This window comes from Schistocerca gregaria, chromosome 1 (genome assembly GCF_023897955.1).
Source record: "Schistocerca gregaria isolate iqSchGreg1 chromosome 1, iqSchGreg1.2, whole genome shotgun sequence".
Lineage (NCBI taxonomy): Eukaryota > Metazoa > Arthropoda > Insecta > Orthoptera > Acrididae > Schistocerca > Schistocerca gregaria.
Window position 1 is genome coordinate 1059804973 of NC_064920.1, and position 17214 is coordinate 1059822186.

Below are 17214 nucleotides of genomic sequence, written 5' to 3' on the forward strand. Positions count from 1 at the left end.
GGCAGACAAACTTTCGAAATTACAGTAGTTACAACTGTCAACAACAGATGGCACTGCGGTCTGGGAAACTCTATAGTACGATTTTTTCCACATATCCACCATGCGTAGCAATAATATGGCGTAGTCTCTGAATGAAATTACCCAAAACCTTTGACAACGTGTCTGGCGGAATGGCTTCACATGCAGATGAGATGTACTGCTTCAGCTGTTCAATTGTTTCTGGATTCTGGCGGTACACCTGGTCTTTCAAGTGTCCCCACAGAAAGAAGTCACAGGGGTTCATGTCTGGCGAATAGGGAGGCCAATCCACGCCGCCTCCTGTATGTTTCGGATAGCCCAAAGCAATCACACGCTCATCGAAATATTCATTCAGGAAATTAAAGACGTCGGCCGTGCGATGTGGCCGGGCACCATCTTGCATAAACCACGAGGTGTTCGCAGTGTTGTCAAGGCAGTTTGTACCGCCACGAATTCACGAAGAATGTCCAGATAGCGTGATGCAGTAATCGTTTCGGATCTGAAAAATGGGCCAATGATTCCTTTGGAAGAAATGGCGGCCCAGACCAGTACTTTTTGAGGATGCAGGGACGATGGGACTGCAACATGGGGCTTTTCGGTTGCCCATGTGCGCCAGTTCTGTTTATTGATGATGCCGTCCAGGTAAAAATAAGCTTCGTCAGTAAACCAAATGCTGCCCACATGCATATCGCCGTCATCAATCCTGTGCACTATATCGTTAGCGAATGTCTCTCTTGCAGCAATGGTAGCAGCGCTGAGGGGTTGCCGCGTTTGAATTTTGTATGGATAGAGGTTTAAACTCTGGCGCATGAGACGATACGTGGACGTTGGCGTCATTTGGACCGCAGCTGCAACACGGCGAACGGAAACCCGAGGCCGCTGTTGGATCACCTGCTGCACTAGCTGCGCGTTGCCCTCTGTGGTTGCTGTACACGGTCACCCTACCTTTCCAGCACGTTCATCCGTCACATTCCCAGTCCTTTGAAATTTTTCAAACAGATCCTTTATTGTATCGCTTCTCGGTCCTTTGGTTACATTAAACCTCCGTTGAAAACTTCGTCTTGTTGCAACAACACTGTGTTCTAGGCGGTGGAATTCCAACACCAGAAAAATCCTCTGTTCTAAGGAATGAACCATGTTGTCCACAGCACACTTGCACGTTGTGAACAGCATACGCTTACAGCAGAAAGACGATGTACAGAATGGCGCACCCACAGACTGCGTTGTCTTCTATACCTTTCACATCACTTGCAGCGCCATCTATTGTTGGAAATTGTAACTACTGTAATTTCGAAAGTTTGTCCACCTGAAAATGTACTGTTGTCCCAAGCATATTGCAACATACAGTGTATTTCTATCGCTGCTCGTTTAGTTTTTATTGCCATTTCAAATATACCGGTCATTCTTGAAACTCCCTGTAGTTATACAGTTCAATAGTTTTGTATATTATTGGAAATATAATTTTCACTTCACGCACAGCCCACTTTCAAATTATATATATACTTTTTGTTCTTAAAATTTTCTTAGACCCACATCGTAATTAGTAACTTCACTCTTAGTTTTCCAGGAGCCCTTTAACACATTCCTGTCACTACCAGTAGAAACTACGGGCGTGTTGTGATTCCCCCTAACAGTAAGCGAAGAATTACGTGTGTGCAGCTTTCCTGATTGTTTCTTCATGACGTATTATGTTGGAGCAGTGACTGCTTAAAGCCAGTTATTCGCTTTTTAGTATTTTGGAGTGCTACTAAATGGATGTTCCTGCTTCCATAAAGGGCTACGTGACTTGAAACACATGTTGCAGGCATAATCAGTTCCCTCACATTCGATGTTGCAGTGAGCTTCCATAGTTGTTTTGATCACAAAAGTTTATCATAAAATTCTGAGGCTGCTTGAAAAATCTGATTCTAAAATTGATGATAATGGTTTTGAAATCAATGACAGTTTTCCTGAAACACACAGTAATCTACTTTCCATTGTCTTATAAGCTGGAGCTGCATAAAAAGTTTCCGACTTTGTGGAACTGCAGCAGTCACTGTGGTGTGCCTGGAATGTGTTAAAATACCTCCATAGATCTTTTGCATCACAAACAGCTATAGTCCACATGCTTTACTTTGCATAAAAATTTGGTTTCATTTATAAGATAAGTCTTGAAAATCAGTTCTCTCTTGTTAATTTCTGTATTATCTCCTTTAGCCCTTCATAAGAGTACAACTGCCCATTTTCCATGTGGGAACTGGATTCTGCATTGTGTGGGGCTCGTGATACATCCCCTGGTCAGGATAGAATCCACTATAGCATCCTGCGGTACCTCACAGGGAGAAATAAAGAAATCCTCCTCCGACTTTTAAATCTTGTTTGGATGTCCAGTCACTTCCCCGACTTGTGGCGTGAAGCAATTTTAATTCCCTTTTAAAAACTGGGAAAGACCGCACGTGCCCAGGTAGTTACCGTAGTGTTGCCCTCACTAGCTTCATGGGAAAGACCTTGGAGCGGATGGTCAACCACCGCCTTGTCTGGATGTTAGAATCCAGACAACTCCTTAGTTGCTTTCAGTGTGGGTTCTGGAGGTATCGCTCCACCTTTGATAACCTGGCTCTCCTGGAGGCAGCTATACAACAGGCTTTCCTGCGCCAGCATCACCTCTTGGGAATATTTTTTGACATTGAAAAGGCATACGACACTACTTGGAGGCATCTTATCATCAGGCAACTCCACAAATGGGGTTTTCGTGGATGTCTTCCCAATTTTATTCGGTCCTTCCTGTCGCCACGTTATTTTCGGTACCGAGTCGGAGACGTACTGTCTAGTCGCTTTGAACAAGAGAACAGTGTCCCTCAAGGTAGTGTTTTAAGTGTGACAGTCTTTGCTATTGCTATTAATAGTATTACGTATGTTGTGAAAAGTCCTGTGCAGTGTTCCTTGTTTGTGGATGATTTCTTTGTATTTTGCTCTTCTTCAAGCCTTGCAATGACGACTCGTCAGTTGCAACTCACTCTGCGACGTTTGGATGAATGGGCACAGAAGAATGGTTTTAAGTTTTCACTGATAAGTCGGTGTGTGTTCTTTTTAACCGTTCTTGTTCAATTTTTGACTTGCCTGAGTTTAGGATGAGGCACACCGTTCTGAATTTTAAAGACACGGTGAAGTTTCTGGGCATCACTTTTGATTCTAAGCTTATGTGGCTGCCACACATTAAGGGGGGGGGGGGGGGGGGGGGAGCGGTCTCTTAAGGCGCTGTCTATTTTAAAATGTCTTAGTCACCACACATGGGGAGCAGACAGGACTTGTCAGTTCCGGTTTTACAGAGCTTTTGTGCGGTCCCGGCTTGATTATGGATGCACGGTGTATGGGTCTGCAAGACCCACTTATTTGAAGCTGTTGGATGTGGTGCACCATGAGGGGATTTGGTTGGCCGTTGGGGCATTCAGAACGAGCCCCATACTGAGCCTCTGTACAGAGGCAGGTGAACCACCACTTCACCTCCGGCGGCGTCTACTAATGGTGCGCCAGGCCTATCAAATCTTATTCACACCATACACACCTGCATACCACACTGGAAAGGCTTTTTCGCAACCGGCAACGAGCAACAAGCCCCTTTGGGATTCGTGCAAAGGATTGCATTTTAGAGATGGGTGTGACCGGTTTTAATGTTTCACGTCGAGGTTGGAGCAGATATCCACCTTGGCTCCTCTAGTGGCCCACACTGATTTTAAATTTTTGGCAAATTTTAAGAAAGACATTACATCATATTTTACTTTCAAATCTTTGTTTTTTAACATTTTAGTTAGGCATCATGATTTTACAGTAGTCTACACTGATGGATCCCAACAGGGGGATTTTCTTGACTGCTCAGTAGTGTTCCCCAAACGTGTCATCTGGATTTGCCTTCCCCAGGAATACACTGTTTTTTCTCCAGAACTTCACACGATCCTGAAGGCATTGGAGCAGATACAGTTTACTCAGGGCAAACACTTCCTAATTTGCTCTGACTCACTGAGTGCATAACAGTCACTGCAGAACCTGTACCCAGCGGAGTACAGGTTTTACGACCAACTGTACATCCTCCAACGACAGGGCAAGCAAGTGTTCTTTTGCTGGGTGCCAGGGCATGTGGGTATACAGGGAAATAAACAAGCTGATAGAGCTGCCAAGGACACCTGCAGATTACCGGAGGTGACACAATGTTCTATTCCTTTGCAAGGTGTCGTTTGTGTGGTGCGGCGGAAGTATATGCAATTGTGGGAGGAGGAATGGCTGGCGGTGAGGGAAAATAAGCTGCAGTTGGTGAAACCCACCATCCAGCCGTGGTGTTCCTCCTGCCGGTCACCTAGGCGTGACGAAGTGACCCTTACACTTCTTCGCATAGGGCACTGTCCTCTTACGCTTGCCTTCTTACTATGGCAAGAGGAACCCCCTCTGTCTGATGCCTGTGGCGTACGAATCACTGTACGCCACATTTTAGTTGAGTGTGATATATATCGTTCTGTCAGGGCGGAAGTTAATATTAGTGGGGATCTGCCCTCGATTTTAGCCGATGACGAGGTGAGTGTCAAGAAAGTTTTAAGGTACTGTGATGTTTCTAGGCTTCAGCCTAAAATTTTAGGTTGGAATATTTAGTTTGTTGCTGAGTGGCTTCCCCACTCCTTTTTATTCTTGTAATAGGTCAGTTCCAAATATGTGCTATGTGTTTCATTTTAACCCCTTCCCCTATGTTCTCTTGCAGTTCTCCTCTTTATGTGCTGCTTTCCACTTTGCTACTGTTGATGTGCAGACTGCCTATGTAGACTTTCACCTTTAATTTTAGTCCCATTTTTGCACTTGCTGCATTTTAGTGACACTTGTCCATTGTTGTTTCCGTTCGGGCGCTAAAGACTACACTGTTGAGTGTTTATAATGCCATATCCATCCATCCATTTAGCCCTTCATAATATCATTTTTGAGAGCTACAAGCTGAATTATCAAAATGTATGATAATATAAGGAGCATTCAAATGAAAAGGTACAATACATCATTAACCAGACCAGTTGAAATTTACACGCCACTTCGGGGTAACATAGTGAGACATCTAACGGCACGAAGGTAGTGTCGTCACTTCCCCCTAAAAGAGTCAAAGCTGTGCCCTCAGCAGTCAGGGTGATGCTCACTGTCTTTTTTTACATTCAGGGTCTGATAGTGATTGAATTCCTTGAACATGGAAAAACTGTTAACATTGATGTGTACTGTGAGACACTCCATAGCCTGTGCAGGTCCATCAAAAGCAAACGGCCTGTTCTGCTCATGGAGGGAGTGATTCTACTTAATGATAATTCATGTCCACATATCTCCAAAATAACACAATGTATAATGGCCAAGTTCGAGTGGGAGTAGTGAGATGTTACATGTCATTCATAGAAAGACATGTTCCACATCCTCGATATCCATTGGCCGACAAAAGATATTCGTGGATTAAGGTAGTTAGTAAGAGAGAGTTTTTGATGGTTTGTGCGGATCGGAATTGTGCCAATCCTGTGATGTCAGCCATGTGGGCCACAGTCTGGCAATTCTACATGCTTGGTGAGTCACTTGCTCTGTAGAGCCACAGTGGAAAGACAAGGAGTACATGTGACCTCCATAATGCCAAAGAAATCAACACAGCATCGCTGTTCAGATTTTATCACCCTATTGTTCGGAGACTTGCAGGTGATGGACACATGACAACATGTAGCTGGAATATAATGCATGTGTAGTCAATTCATTAAGAGAAGTTAGAGTTATACATGATAGGAAATACATTGAGTTTAACTTCCTTGGAACAAGAGAAGTGTCTTTCAGCATCTTGCACACAACAGATCAAAGTCTCCATCACAACAGATCAAAGTCCATGGAGAGATGCTGTGTCACAGTTCAAGGGTACTGAATAACAGGGCCATTTTGAAGCATTGGTATTGTATGGTGACCTCAAGAAAGAAGGAAGAGAGGCATGAAGTCTAGCAAGATACGGAAGTTACTGATCGATCACTGGACTTTTCAGCGGCCTATTCCTAATAGCCCAATTAGGGAAATAAAGCCTAAGGAAACATTCCAGCAGCTTGAGCATCTGTCCTACAGCCCAGACTTGTCATCCTGCAACTTCCGTGAGTTTGGTCTGCTAGAAAAACATCTCTGAGGGAAGCACTTCACTTCAGACAATGAAGTGAAGGGGACAGTGGACTGGCTTGTGCTATGGCCACAGGAATTCTGTGAAAAGGGAGTATTTCGACTCGTGAAACGTGAGATAGTTGTTCTCAGGACTCTGGTGATTACTTCTTAATAAAGACTCCAGTTATACCCACAGTATTGTTTTGTACCTTTTCTTTTGAACCTCCCTCATACATAAGTGTCACATTTTATTTTGCTCTTATAATACAGAATTATTTATGTTCTAATTAATGAAAAATCTCATATAAAGATGTGAAACAATTACTAACAAAGAGATAGAGGGGCTGGCCAGTACTTACCTCAGCTCAGTACAGCCGATAGAAACACAAAAAACAACCGAAAATTTAAGTTCCTAGCTTTCGGAATAAATGTTCCTTCATCAGGGAGGAGAGAGGGGAAAGAAAGGGAAGAAGGGAAAGTGGATTTAGTTACTCATAACTCAGGTTATGAAGCAACAGGGAAAGGAAAACAGGGAAGGTAGCAAGGATGGAGGCATGGTTTGTCAGAGGGAAGCCAAAGATATTCTACTGTAGGTACTGTGCCAGCTTCAAACCAAAGAGGATGCATACAGAAGTAAAGAGGTGTATAGTATAAAGATGTAGGATGAAAAGATGCATGAATGGCTAAAGAGGAAAGGGAAAGAGGAGAAGACTGAAAAGTAAATGGGAGTGAGGTTGTTTAACGTAGGTTCAGTCCAGGGGGATGGCGGGATGAAAGGATGTGCTGGAGTGCAAGTTCCAATCTCCGCAGTTCAGAGGGACTGGTGTTAGGTGGGAGAAGCCAAATGGCACATACGGTGTAGCAGGTTCCTAGGTCCCTAGAATTATGCTGGAGGGCATGCTCCGCTACTGGATATTGGACATCTCCTAGGCGGACAGTTCGTCTGTGTCCATTCATGCGCTCAGCCAGTTTAGTTGTTGTCATACCAATGTAAAAGGCTGTGCAGTGCAGGCATGTCAGCTGATAAATGACATGTGTAGTTTCACATGTGGCCCTGCCTTGAATTGTGTGTGTTTTACCAGTAGCGGGGCTGGAGTAGGTGGTTGTGGGGGATGCATGGGGCAGGTTTTGCAGCGGGGTTGGTTACAGGGGTAGGAACTGCTGGGTAGAGAAGGTAGTCTGGGAATATTGTAGGGTTTAACAAGGATGTTGCGGAGGTTAGGGGGACGACGAAAGGCAACTCTGGGTGGTGTGGGGAGAATTTTGTCTCATTTCAGGGGTTGACTTGAGAAAGTCATATCCCTGGCGGAGTAATTTATTGATGTATTCGAGGCCAGGATAATATTGGGTGACAAGGGGGATGCTTCTGTGTGGTCTGAGGGTAGGAATATTGTTGTTGGATGGGGAGGAATGTATTGCTCGGGAGATCTGTTTGTGGACAAGGTCTGCAGGATAGTTGCGGGAGAGGAAAGCACTGGTCAGGTTATTGGTGTAATTGTTGAGGGATTCGTCACTGGAGCAGATATGTTTGCCACGAATACCTAGGCTGTAGGGAAGGGAGCGTTTGATGTGGAATGGATGGCAGCTATCAAAGTGAAGGTACTGTTGTTTGCAAACCCACCAACAAACAACAGTACCTTCACTTTGATAGCTGCCATCCATTCCACATCAAACACTCCCTTCCCTACAGCCTAGGTATTCGTGGCAAACATATCTGCTCCAGTGACGAATCCCTCAACAATTACACCAATAACCTGACCAGTGCTTTCCTCTCCCGCAACTATCCTGCAGACCTTGTCCACAAACAGATCTCCCGAGCAATACATTCCTCCCCATCCAACAACAATATTCCTACCCTCAGACCACACAGAAGCATCCCCCTTGTCACCCAATGTTATCCTGGCCTCGAATACATCAATAAATTACTCCGCCAGGGATATGACTTTCTCAAGTCAACCCCTGAAATGAGATCATCCCTTGACAAAATTCTCCCCACACCACCCAGAGTTTTGTATGACATGACTACTGAATTGTTTGTTTGTTTATTTATTTATTTATTTGCATAGTTTATGCCCACATTGGAGGACTAAAATCAAACATAATACAACAGAGTCTACAATGATTAAGTTTAGGTCTTAGTAGTCAGCAATTTCTTCGTTCTCCAAAATTTCTTCGTTCGTTGTGATCTGGCTGCTCTTTCTTGTGCAGATATGACATACTTCTTCCATTCTGATGGTTTGAATGTCAGCAGTATGTATTTGTTTCTCTTCTCTGTGCTGAATTTGGAGTGTGGTGATGTCCAATTCATCCAGATCAATTTGTACTTCTTTAAACCAGTTGTTTTTGGTTTTACTGTTGCAGAAGTAGTCAAAAAGTTGCTTCAGGAATCTAGTATTTGGTAGGCCAGATGTGTGGCTGAAAAATGCAGTCCTTCTTTTCCGCATCATATCAATAATGAATTCACTTTCTTTCTACACTACTGATTTGGGCAGAAATCTCCATTGCCCATTAACTTGATGCTTTTTACGGATAATTGTTTGGAATATTCTTTTATCAACTTTCTGCAATTTGTCAGTTGTTGCTTGAGTATTTAGTTTTAATAGTGTTTCACTTGCACATGTTGCTTCTGGTTTAACGATGGAGGAGTAATGTCGAAATTTAGCATTTATTGAGAAAGATTGTTTTTTGTAGGTTGGCCATGTGATTCTCTGTGCTCCCTGTAGTTTCAATGTTCTACTCTCTATTAATGCTGTTTCCTTAGCATTACAGGTAATAATCTCACCAAGCTATTTAAACTTTTTTACTACTTTAATATTTTGATCATTATGGAGTATGACATAGGACGTATCAACTGTGAAGCTGGGCATAATTTCAGTTTTCTCAAATGAAATTTGCAATCCAACCTTTGCTGCTAATCATTCTAGTTGTCCTATCTGAACCTTAGCTTCATCAGTATTATTTGCTAGCATCGCCAAATCATCTGCAAATGCAAGGCAGTTAAGTCGAATCTTTTTTCCACTCTTAACAGATGGTGGGCATATTTTGTTCCATTCACGCATGATTTTCTCCGGCCCTAGAGTAAGTCTTTCCACTCCCGGGATTGGAATGACTCCTTACCCTCTCCCTTAAAACCCACATCCTTTTGTCTTTCCCTCTCCTTCCCTCTTTCCTGAAGAAGCAACCGTCGGTTGCGAAAGCTAGAAATTCTGTGTGTGTGTTTTATTTATTGTGCCTATCTACCGGCGCTTTCCCGCTTGGTAAGTCTTGGAATCTTTGTTTTTAATATATTTTTCCCATGTGGAAGTTTCTTTCTATTTTATTTATTCATGAATTCTGAAATACACAACCTTGGAAAAAATTTTATTACTAATATCCAGCAGGGATATAACCCTATAATTATTTGGATCTGATCTATCTCATTTTTTGTGTAGTGGATGGATTATCACAACATTCCATTCTTCTGGTAACTTCTCAGTATTCCTCACTTCTCAGTATTCCAAATGTCAATAAGGCGTTTACCTAAGCCCAGACTAGTTTGTACATTTTCATATTTCCAAAGTTCTGCCACTAGTTGGTTCTCACCAGCTGCTTTATACTTCCGAAGTGAGTTAATCGCTGCTTGTACTTCATCTGCATGTGGTAGTATAACTCTTTCTAAATGCTTTTTGTTTCTTGGCTAGGAGTCAAATTCCAAATGATGATCAGGTGCCCCACTGTTTGAAATATTTAGCTAATATCATTGAAGTGTCATAATTGTTACGTGCTACATTTCCGTTTGTATCCTTCATCATAAGAGTTTGGAGTGTGGAGTGTATTTTGACTGGTACTGTTTGAGTGTCTGATAGTAATCTCTTGTCTTGTGGCGATTGAAAGCATCCTCGATAGATTTTAGCGAATTCTTATGAAATTGCCTTTTGACCCTTCTAATTTCTTTGGCAGTTGACCATCTAGCATTTATTAATTCCTCCCTGGAGCTTTTGGTTCTCTTTTGTTGGTCATTTAATCAGGTTGTTGAATCGCTAAATCGCATTTCTCATTCCACCAAGCGTGTTTCTTGCATTTCTGTACAGGAGCTACTTTTTCAGCCAAGACTTATAATCTATTGACTGTGGCTTCTAGATTGTCACTTAAAGGTATTCTTGATTTCTCGTAATATCTCTGATTATTAATATTATAACTAGGGTCATATGTTCTCTTTGTATCTAAGATTTGAGGTTTGCTTTTTCTTTTAGTTGTCTGTTTGATTTTAGTTTTTGAAATGTAGTGGTCCAAATCAACACCAATGCCTCACAGCACTTTAACATTATAGATTTCCTTATGGAATTTCTGATCCATGGTCACATGATCTATCTGGAACTCTCCTAGCTTGACGTTAGGGCATTTCCATGTCATTAACTTATGTGGTCTTCTCTTAAACCTTGTTGTCTTCAAAACCAATCCATTTGTAGTACAAAATTCTATTAACCATTCCCCATTCTTGTTCGTAACGCTGACCATCGCCCCACCACATCTTGAAATTTCTTCTCTCGTCCTATCTTCGCATTACAGTCCCCAAGCAGAATTTTAATGTTAGTATCTTGTATGGTCCTTACTAGTTTATCAAGTTCATCCCAGAATTTTTCCATTAAGTCCTTGTCAGTTCTGTTTTTAACATGAATTGGAGCATGAAATGTATCAGTGTGTATCTTGTGTTTTCCATCTTAATTGTTAACAATGCCATTCTTGTGGAATTGGATGAAAAATCCTCAGTGGAATCCAATATTCTATTATGTACCATGAAACTTACACCAAATTGGGGAACATTTTCTATTACCCGTTCTCCTGGTGGGCCCTTATAAAGTCGATATCCTCCTGATTCAGTCGGGTCCTGGTCAATATTGCATAACTCTTGAAGGGCTGTGATAACTATGTTCTGTTGATCTAAGACATCTGTTAAATGTTTCAATTTACCAACTTTCATTGAAGAATTAATATTTACTGTTGTAAAATATGAAAATCTTCCTGGTTTGTTAAATTTTAGCACCTTCTTATGTGGGAAATGTTGCATGTTTGTTTGTCCATTCAGTGCATCAGTAGACGCCCCGTTACACCTTTGTCCTCTACGTAACATACCACCGTATCCGAATGGTGACTTTCCAAACTGGTGGATTCTTTCAGTAGAAGACTCCTCATATTTATTTGATTGTCTGATCAGTGATCAAGTATCTGACCAAGGTCTGGGTTAATTGTTTAATACAAAGCTTTACAATGTTTGTCATTTGTTCATTCTGAAAAACTTTTAATTTCATAAAGAAAGTATGTTTGTGCCACAAACCTGTCAAAGATACTGTGGCCAAATCTCCATATACATTTCAAAGATACACTGTGGCCAATCCTCATGTTAGCCACTATCTAAACCTCTCATTTCTCGTAATGTATTGGCACAAGTTGGGAAAAACCAAAGAATATATTAATACACCTGTGGAAAAAAACAGTTCTGCTTGAAAGCTGTGAGTTGAACAGCACACTCTACAGAGAAGTAAGTTTGTTTTGTATCCATACTTTCTTCTGAAACCTGCGGGGCAAAACCATGTCATGTTGCATAGTTATAATCATCAAAATTATGATAAAGCTTGATATTTCTTTATATATATATATATATATATATATATATATATATATATATATATATATATAATTTCTGTCTGAACAGAGTGATGTAAGAGGATATTCTGATGTGCAGTACGTTGACATCTTAGAAGGGACGAATGAAGCATATGTGAGATTCTCTTCACCATCATCTGCTGCACATTTTGTTCAAGAGAAGCCTTTTGGCAGTATGGAGATACTCTCTGGTAAGTGTTGCCTGTAATGATGTAACACAGAATTCCAGGTAAGATCTTTTTTCCTATTTGATATTAGATGTGTGGATAAAAAAGGAGCAATACTGTAAATTTAAAAGGGGTATCAGTAAGGAATTGTGTGCTACATTTAGTCACAGTATTACTTGTAATAATAAGATTGTCACTAAATTTGGTACAAAATTAGTGTCTGATTGTTGTATTTCTCCATTAAACATGTTAACCTTTATGCATGAACAGATTTGTCATCAAAATTAAACTGCAGTCAACAAAAATATTGTGTCTATCAAGGTTGTAAATCAATCTGTCTGTGAAGTTCCTTGGACTGGAGTACCCGGTCTAAATGAACTCAATGTAATCATCGGATGTTTATACCCACGAGCCGATTTCACTGTAACACTTGTAGGACCATTCAAAGAAAGTCTGCATGTACTAATGTGGATATACCCAGAACATGCAGTATTAGTTGCGGGTGACTTTAACTACTGAGTATAGATTGGGATGTCTATTAGATTCATTGTAGGTAGTACAGACATACAGACAGACAGACAGACAGTCTTGTGAAGTAGTTCTTAACACATTTTCTAAAAACTTTCTTGAACAACTAGTTAGACAATCCACACGCCGTGGTGGCAATATAAAAGGTGATCAAGTTTCTATTTGAGTGTGTTGCTTTAGTGTATGTACAACATAGTGCAGCTCCAATGTAGGTATAAAAGCGCATACATTTCAGAAAGGGGTTAATGTGGCATGTATATGGTAAATGCAGTAAATGCAGAAATGTGAACCGTGGCGACTTTATTATGAAATACTTCCAAACAGGCCGAATGTGCTGTTATTCCTTTCTAGGCTGCTGAAGGATAAATACTGGTAGACATCTGTCATAGAATGAAGAATGTGTATGGTGCAAATTGCCTGTTGAAAAGCACAGTTGTAGAATGGGTTGTCGAGTTTGGTGCTGGTTGCGATTAGACACAAAAGATGCCAGTCTGTCTGGGAGGCGAGCCTCAACTGGGAGACTCAAGTGGAAGATACCGAGCACCTGCCCTAGAGTCTTGATTTCCCCTCATACAGGGTGTTTCAAAAATGATCGGTATATTTGAAACGGCAATACAAACTAAACAAGCAGCGATAGAAATACACCGTTTGTTGCAATATGCTTGGACAACAGTACATTTTCAGGCAGACAAACTTTCGAAATTACAGTAGTTACAATTGTCAACAACAGATGGCGCTGCGGTCTGGGAAACTCTATAGTACGATTTTTTCCACATATCCACCATGCATAGCAATAATATGGCGTAGTCTCTGAATGAAATTACCCAAAACCTTTGACAACGTGTCTGGCGGAATGGCTTCACATGCAGATGAGATGTACTGCTTCAGCTGTTCAATTGTTTCTGGATTCTGGCGGTACACCTGGTCTTTCAAGTGTCCCCACAGAAAGAAGTCACAGGGGTTCATGTCTGGCGAACAGGGAGGCCAATCCACACCGCCTCCTGTATGTTTCGGATAGCCCAAAGCAATCACACGATCATCGAAATATTCATTCAGGAAATTAAAGACGTCGGCCGTGCGATGTGGCCGGGCACCATCTTGCATAAACCATGAGGTGTTCGCAGTGTTGTCTAAGGCAGTTTGTACTGCCACGAATTCACGAAGAATGTCCAGATAGCGTGAAGCAGTAATCGTTTCGGATCTGAAAAATGGGCCAATGATTCCTTTGGAAGAAATGGCGGCCCAGACCAGTACTTTTTGAGGATGCAGGGACGATGGGACTGCAACATGGGGCTTTTCGGTTGCCCATGTGCGCCAGTTCTGTTTATTGATGAAGCCGTCCAGGTGAAAATAAGCTTCGTCAGTAAACCAAATGCTGCCCACCTACATATCGCCGTCATCAATCCTGTGCACTATATCGTTAGCGAATGTCTCTCGTGCAGCAATGGTAGTGGCGCTGAGGGGTTGCCGCGTTTGAATTTTGTATGGATAGAGGTTTAAACTCTGGCGCATGAGACGATACGTGGACGTTGGCGTCATTTGGACTGCAGCTGCAACACGGCGAACGGAAACCCGAGGCCGCTGTTGGATCACCTGCTGCACTAGCTGCGCGTTGCCCTCTGTGGTTGCTGTACACGGTCGCCCTACCTTTCCAGCACGTTCATCCGTCACATTCCCAGTCCTTTGAAATTTTTCAAACAGATCCTTTATTGTATCGCTTTTCAGTCCTTTGGTTACATTAAACCTCCGTTGAAAACTTCGTCTTGTTGCAACAACACTGTGTTCTAGGCGGTGGAATTCCAACACCAGAAAAATCCTCTGTTCTAAGGAATGAACCATGTTGTCCACAGCACACTTGCACGTTGTGAACAGCACACGCTTACAGCAGAAAGACGACGTACAGAATGGCGCACCCACAGACTGCGTTGTCTTCTATACCTTTCACATCACTTGCAGTGCCATCTGTTGTTGAATATTGTAGCTACTGTAATTTCGAAAGTTTGTCCACCTGAAAATGTACTATTGTCCCAAGCATATTGCAACATACAGTGTATTTCTATTGCTGCTCGTTTAGTTTTTATTGGCGTTTCAAATATACTGGTCATTTTTGAAACACCCTGTATGACTCTCATGGCTTTGATCCCCTAAGAAAGGCCTTTAATGGTTGACAATTCCTCATACGAGGATGTGTAGCAGACAGTTACGGACTTCTTCACTCAGCAGGACATGGTGTTTTACCAAATGAGTATCTTCAACCAGCTACATCTGTGGGATCAGTACCTCAGTGCTCACAGCAATTTTGCCTGATTGACACACAGTTTCTGGACTGTATGGCCTTCGAACAGAAACTTTTTTACTGCCCCTTACATTTTAGATCTTGTAGCTATGAACAAGCCTGACCTTGACTCTTCAGTATAGAGATTAAGATTAGTGATCATGAAGTAATCTTTGTGATGATGGGTACTGAAGTTTATTAAGCCATCTAGAGGCTGGAAGAGTTTTTATGCTGGAAAAAAACCGATAAGCAGTTGTTGACAAATCTACTTACAAAGAAACATCACCAACTTGACCTCATATTTTATGGAGAAAAGAGCAAACTTGCAAGTAATCAGACCCACAAATCGATCCTGTGCTAAAATTTTGATACACAGTTATGACCTTCTGAAAGTACAGCTTTTAACTTCCGTGTGCACCAGTTGTTTGTCACTCATTCCACCTTACTGCTGTCACCTAATGCCTGAGCACCACGTACTGTGCAGTGGATGACAGAGCCCTCCTATTCATGGGATGTTGAAGGTGAGGGAATTGGAGGAGGGAAATTGGATACATCCACACACACACACACACACACACACACACACACACACACACACATATACCTTCAATATTATTTTAATAGTATTCTTGTATTGATATTCTGCAGCTGTATATATGCCTCAGTATCAGAATTAAGAAACCTAAGTAATTGAAGAATTATTATGAATTGAAGTTAATGATATTCACTTTACAGTTTAATCATTCCTATCACGTTGAAGAATAGCAGATCTCCTGCAAATGTCTTCTGCTTTAACAATGCCGAATATATAATCCAAAGAAAATAACAGAGATGTTGATAATTAAATAGTGCTGCGCTACCTCTTTATTGGCACACTGATTCATTTTATTCATTTAGATTGCAATTACAAATCTCAAAAAAAAAAAAAAAAAAAAATTTCGGAGCCAGGAGATCTCTGACATAACTACAGGTTAGAAACCATACACATTGATATGATAAACAGTGTGTGTTACCAAAATGGAAACAGTATTTCACAAACCTCTAACTCACTCCACTGTACAGCACTTTGCGCTCAGCATTAAGTGACCACAATGGTGCGGACGAGTGACAAACAATTGGTGGAAAAGTTAAGAAGCTATACCTTCAGAGGCTCGTAACTGCGTACTGTCAGAATCATTACCAAAGAAAGTACAGGGTCGATTGCTAGGGCTGATATCTCACAAGTGCGCTCTTTTCACTTTGAAATATGAGTTCAAGTTGGTGATATTTCCTGGTTAGACAATGAATGGCCTCCGTTTAGTTCCAGTATGATGGACGTAAAGGAATTATGGGCAAAGTTTAAACTGATTGTAAATCATGCCCTGAAGAAATGTGTGCTGAGTTAGTAAGTTGAGAAATGAAAGGTTCCACCTTGGTTTAATAATAAAATTTGGAAAATGCTGAGGAAGTAGAGATTGTTGTACTCTTGGATTGGAAAAAGAATTGGAAATCTCAGGAGGCAAAATTTGCAGAATGTGTGGAGCATGCAACTGCCACCACCATAAATTAACGAAGGATCTTGCCAATAATCTGAGAAAATTATGATCCCATAAAAAATAACTAAGTGGGTCAGCTCACTTCAGTCACTCATTGATAAGTCTGGTGTAGCAACAGAGAATAATAAAAGGAAAGCTGAAAGTTTAAATTTCAAATAAAAAAAAAAATCTTTCATGCATTAAAGTTGTACAGTCACACTATCATTGTCATGCATATTTCCTTATGGAGGACATATAAATAGGTATCCCTGGCATTGAGAAGCAACTGAAAAAGTTGAAAACAAGTAAGTTGCTACGTCTGGAATGAATTTCCACATCATCTTGGGAACCGTAGATGAAGGGTAACATGCAGAATCCATTTTTCTAAATTTCCAGAAAGAGTTTGACATTGTGCCCCACTGCAGAATGTTGATGAGATAGTTTCTAAGATTTGGTAGTGATTCGGAAACTTCTCAAGTAATAGAAACACGTACCTTGTCCTGGACAGTGAGTGTTCATCAGGGACAATGATATCTTCTGATGTGCATCACGGAAGTGTGGTAGGAGTGCTCATGTTCTTTGTGCACATAAACAATCTTATGGTTAGTGTGAGCAGCAAATTGCAACAGTTTGGGGATGACACTGTGTTGTACAAGAAAGTGTTTTGTTGTTGAGTGACTGTAGGTTGATACAGGATGACTTACAAGGGGACCATCAGAATTGTAAATAACTGATTTTGGAACCGCGTGATAGCTACGGTGGCAGGTTCGAATCCTGCCTCAGGCATGGGTATGTGTGATGTCCTTAGGTTAGTTAGGTTTAAGTAGTTCTAAGTTCTAGGGGACTGATGACCTCAGAAGTTAAGTCCCATAGCCATATGAAGCATAAGGGATTTTGATGGGTTGTGGATATGTTATAGAGGGGCATGTCCCAAGTGTGAGGCCCATTT

The 17214-nt window shown here is 41.4% G+C and overlaps 1 protein-coding gene across 1 annotated transcript in view; it reads left to right on the plus strand.

Moving 5' to 3' along the window:
- The window catches only part of LOC126281227 (la-related protein 7), a 79889-nt gene that overhangs the window by 50822 nt on the left and 11853 nt on the right, over positions 1 to 17214 (plus strand). The window contains exon 8 of the mRNA XM_049979995.1: positions 11831 to 11972. Coding sequence (XP_049835952.1) covers positions 11831 to 11972 — 142 coding nt within the window. The remainder of the gene's footprint in view (positions 1 to 11830; positions 11973 to 17214) is intronic.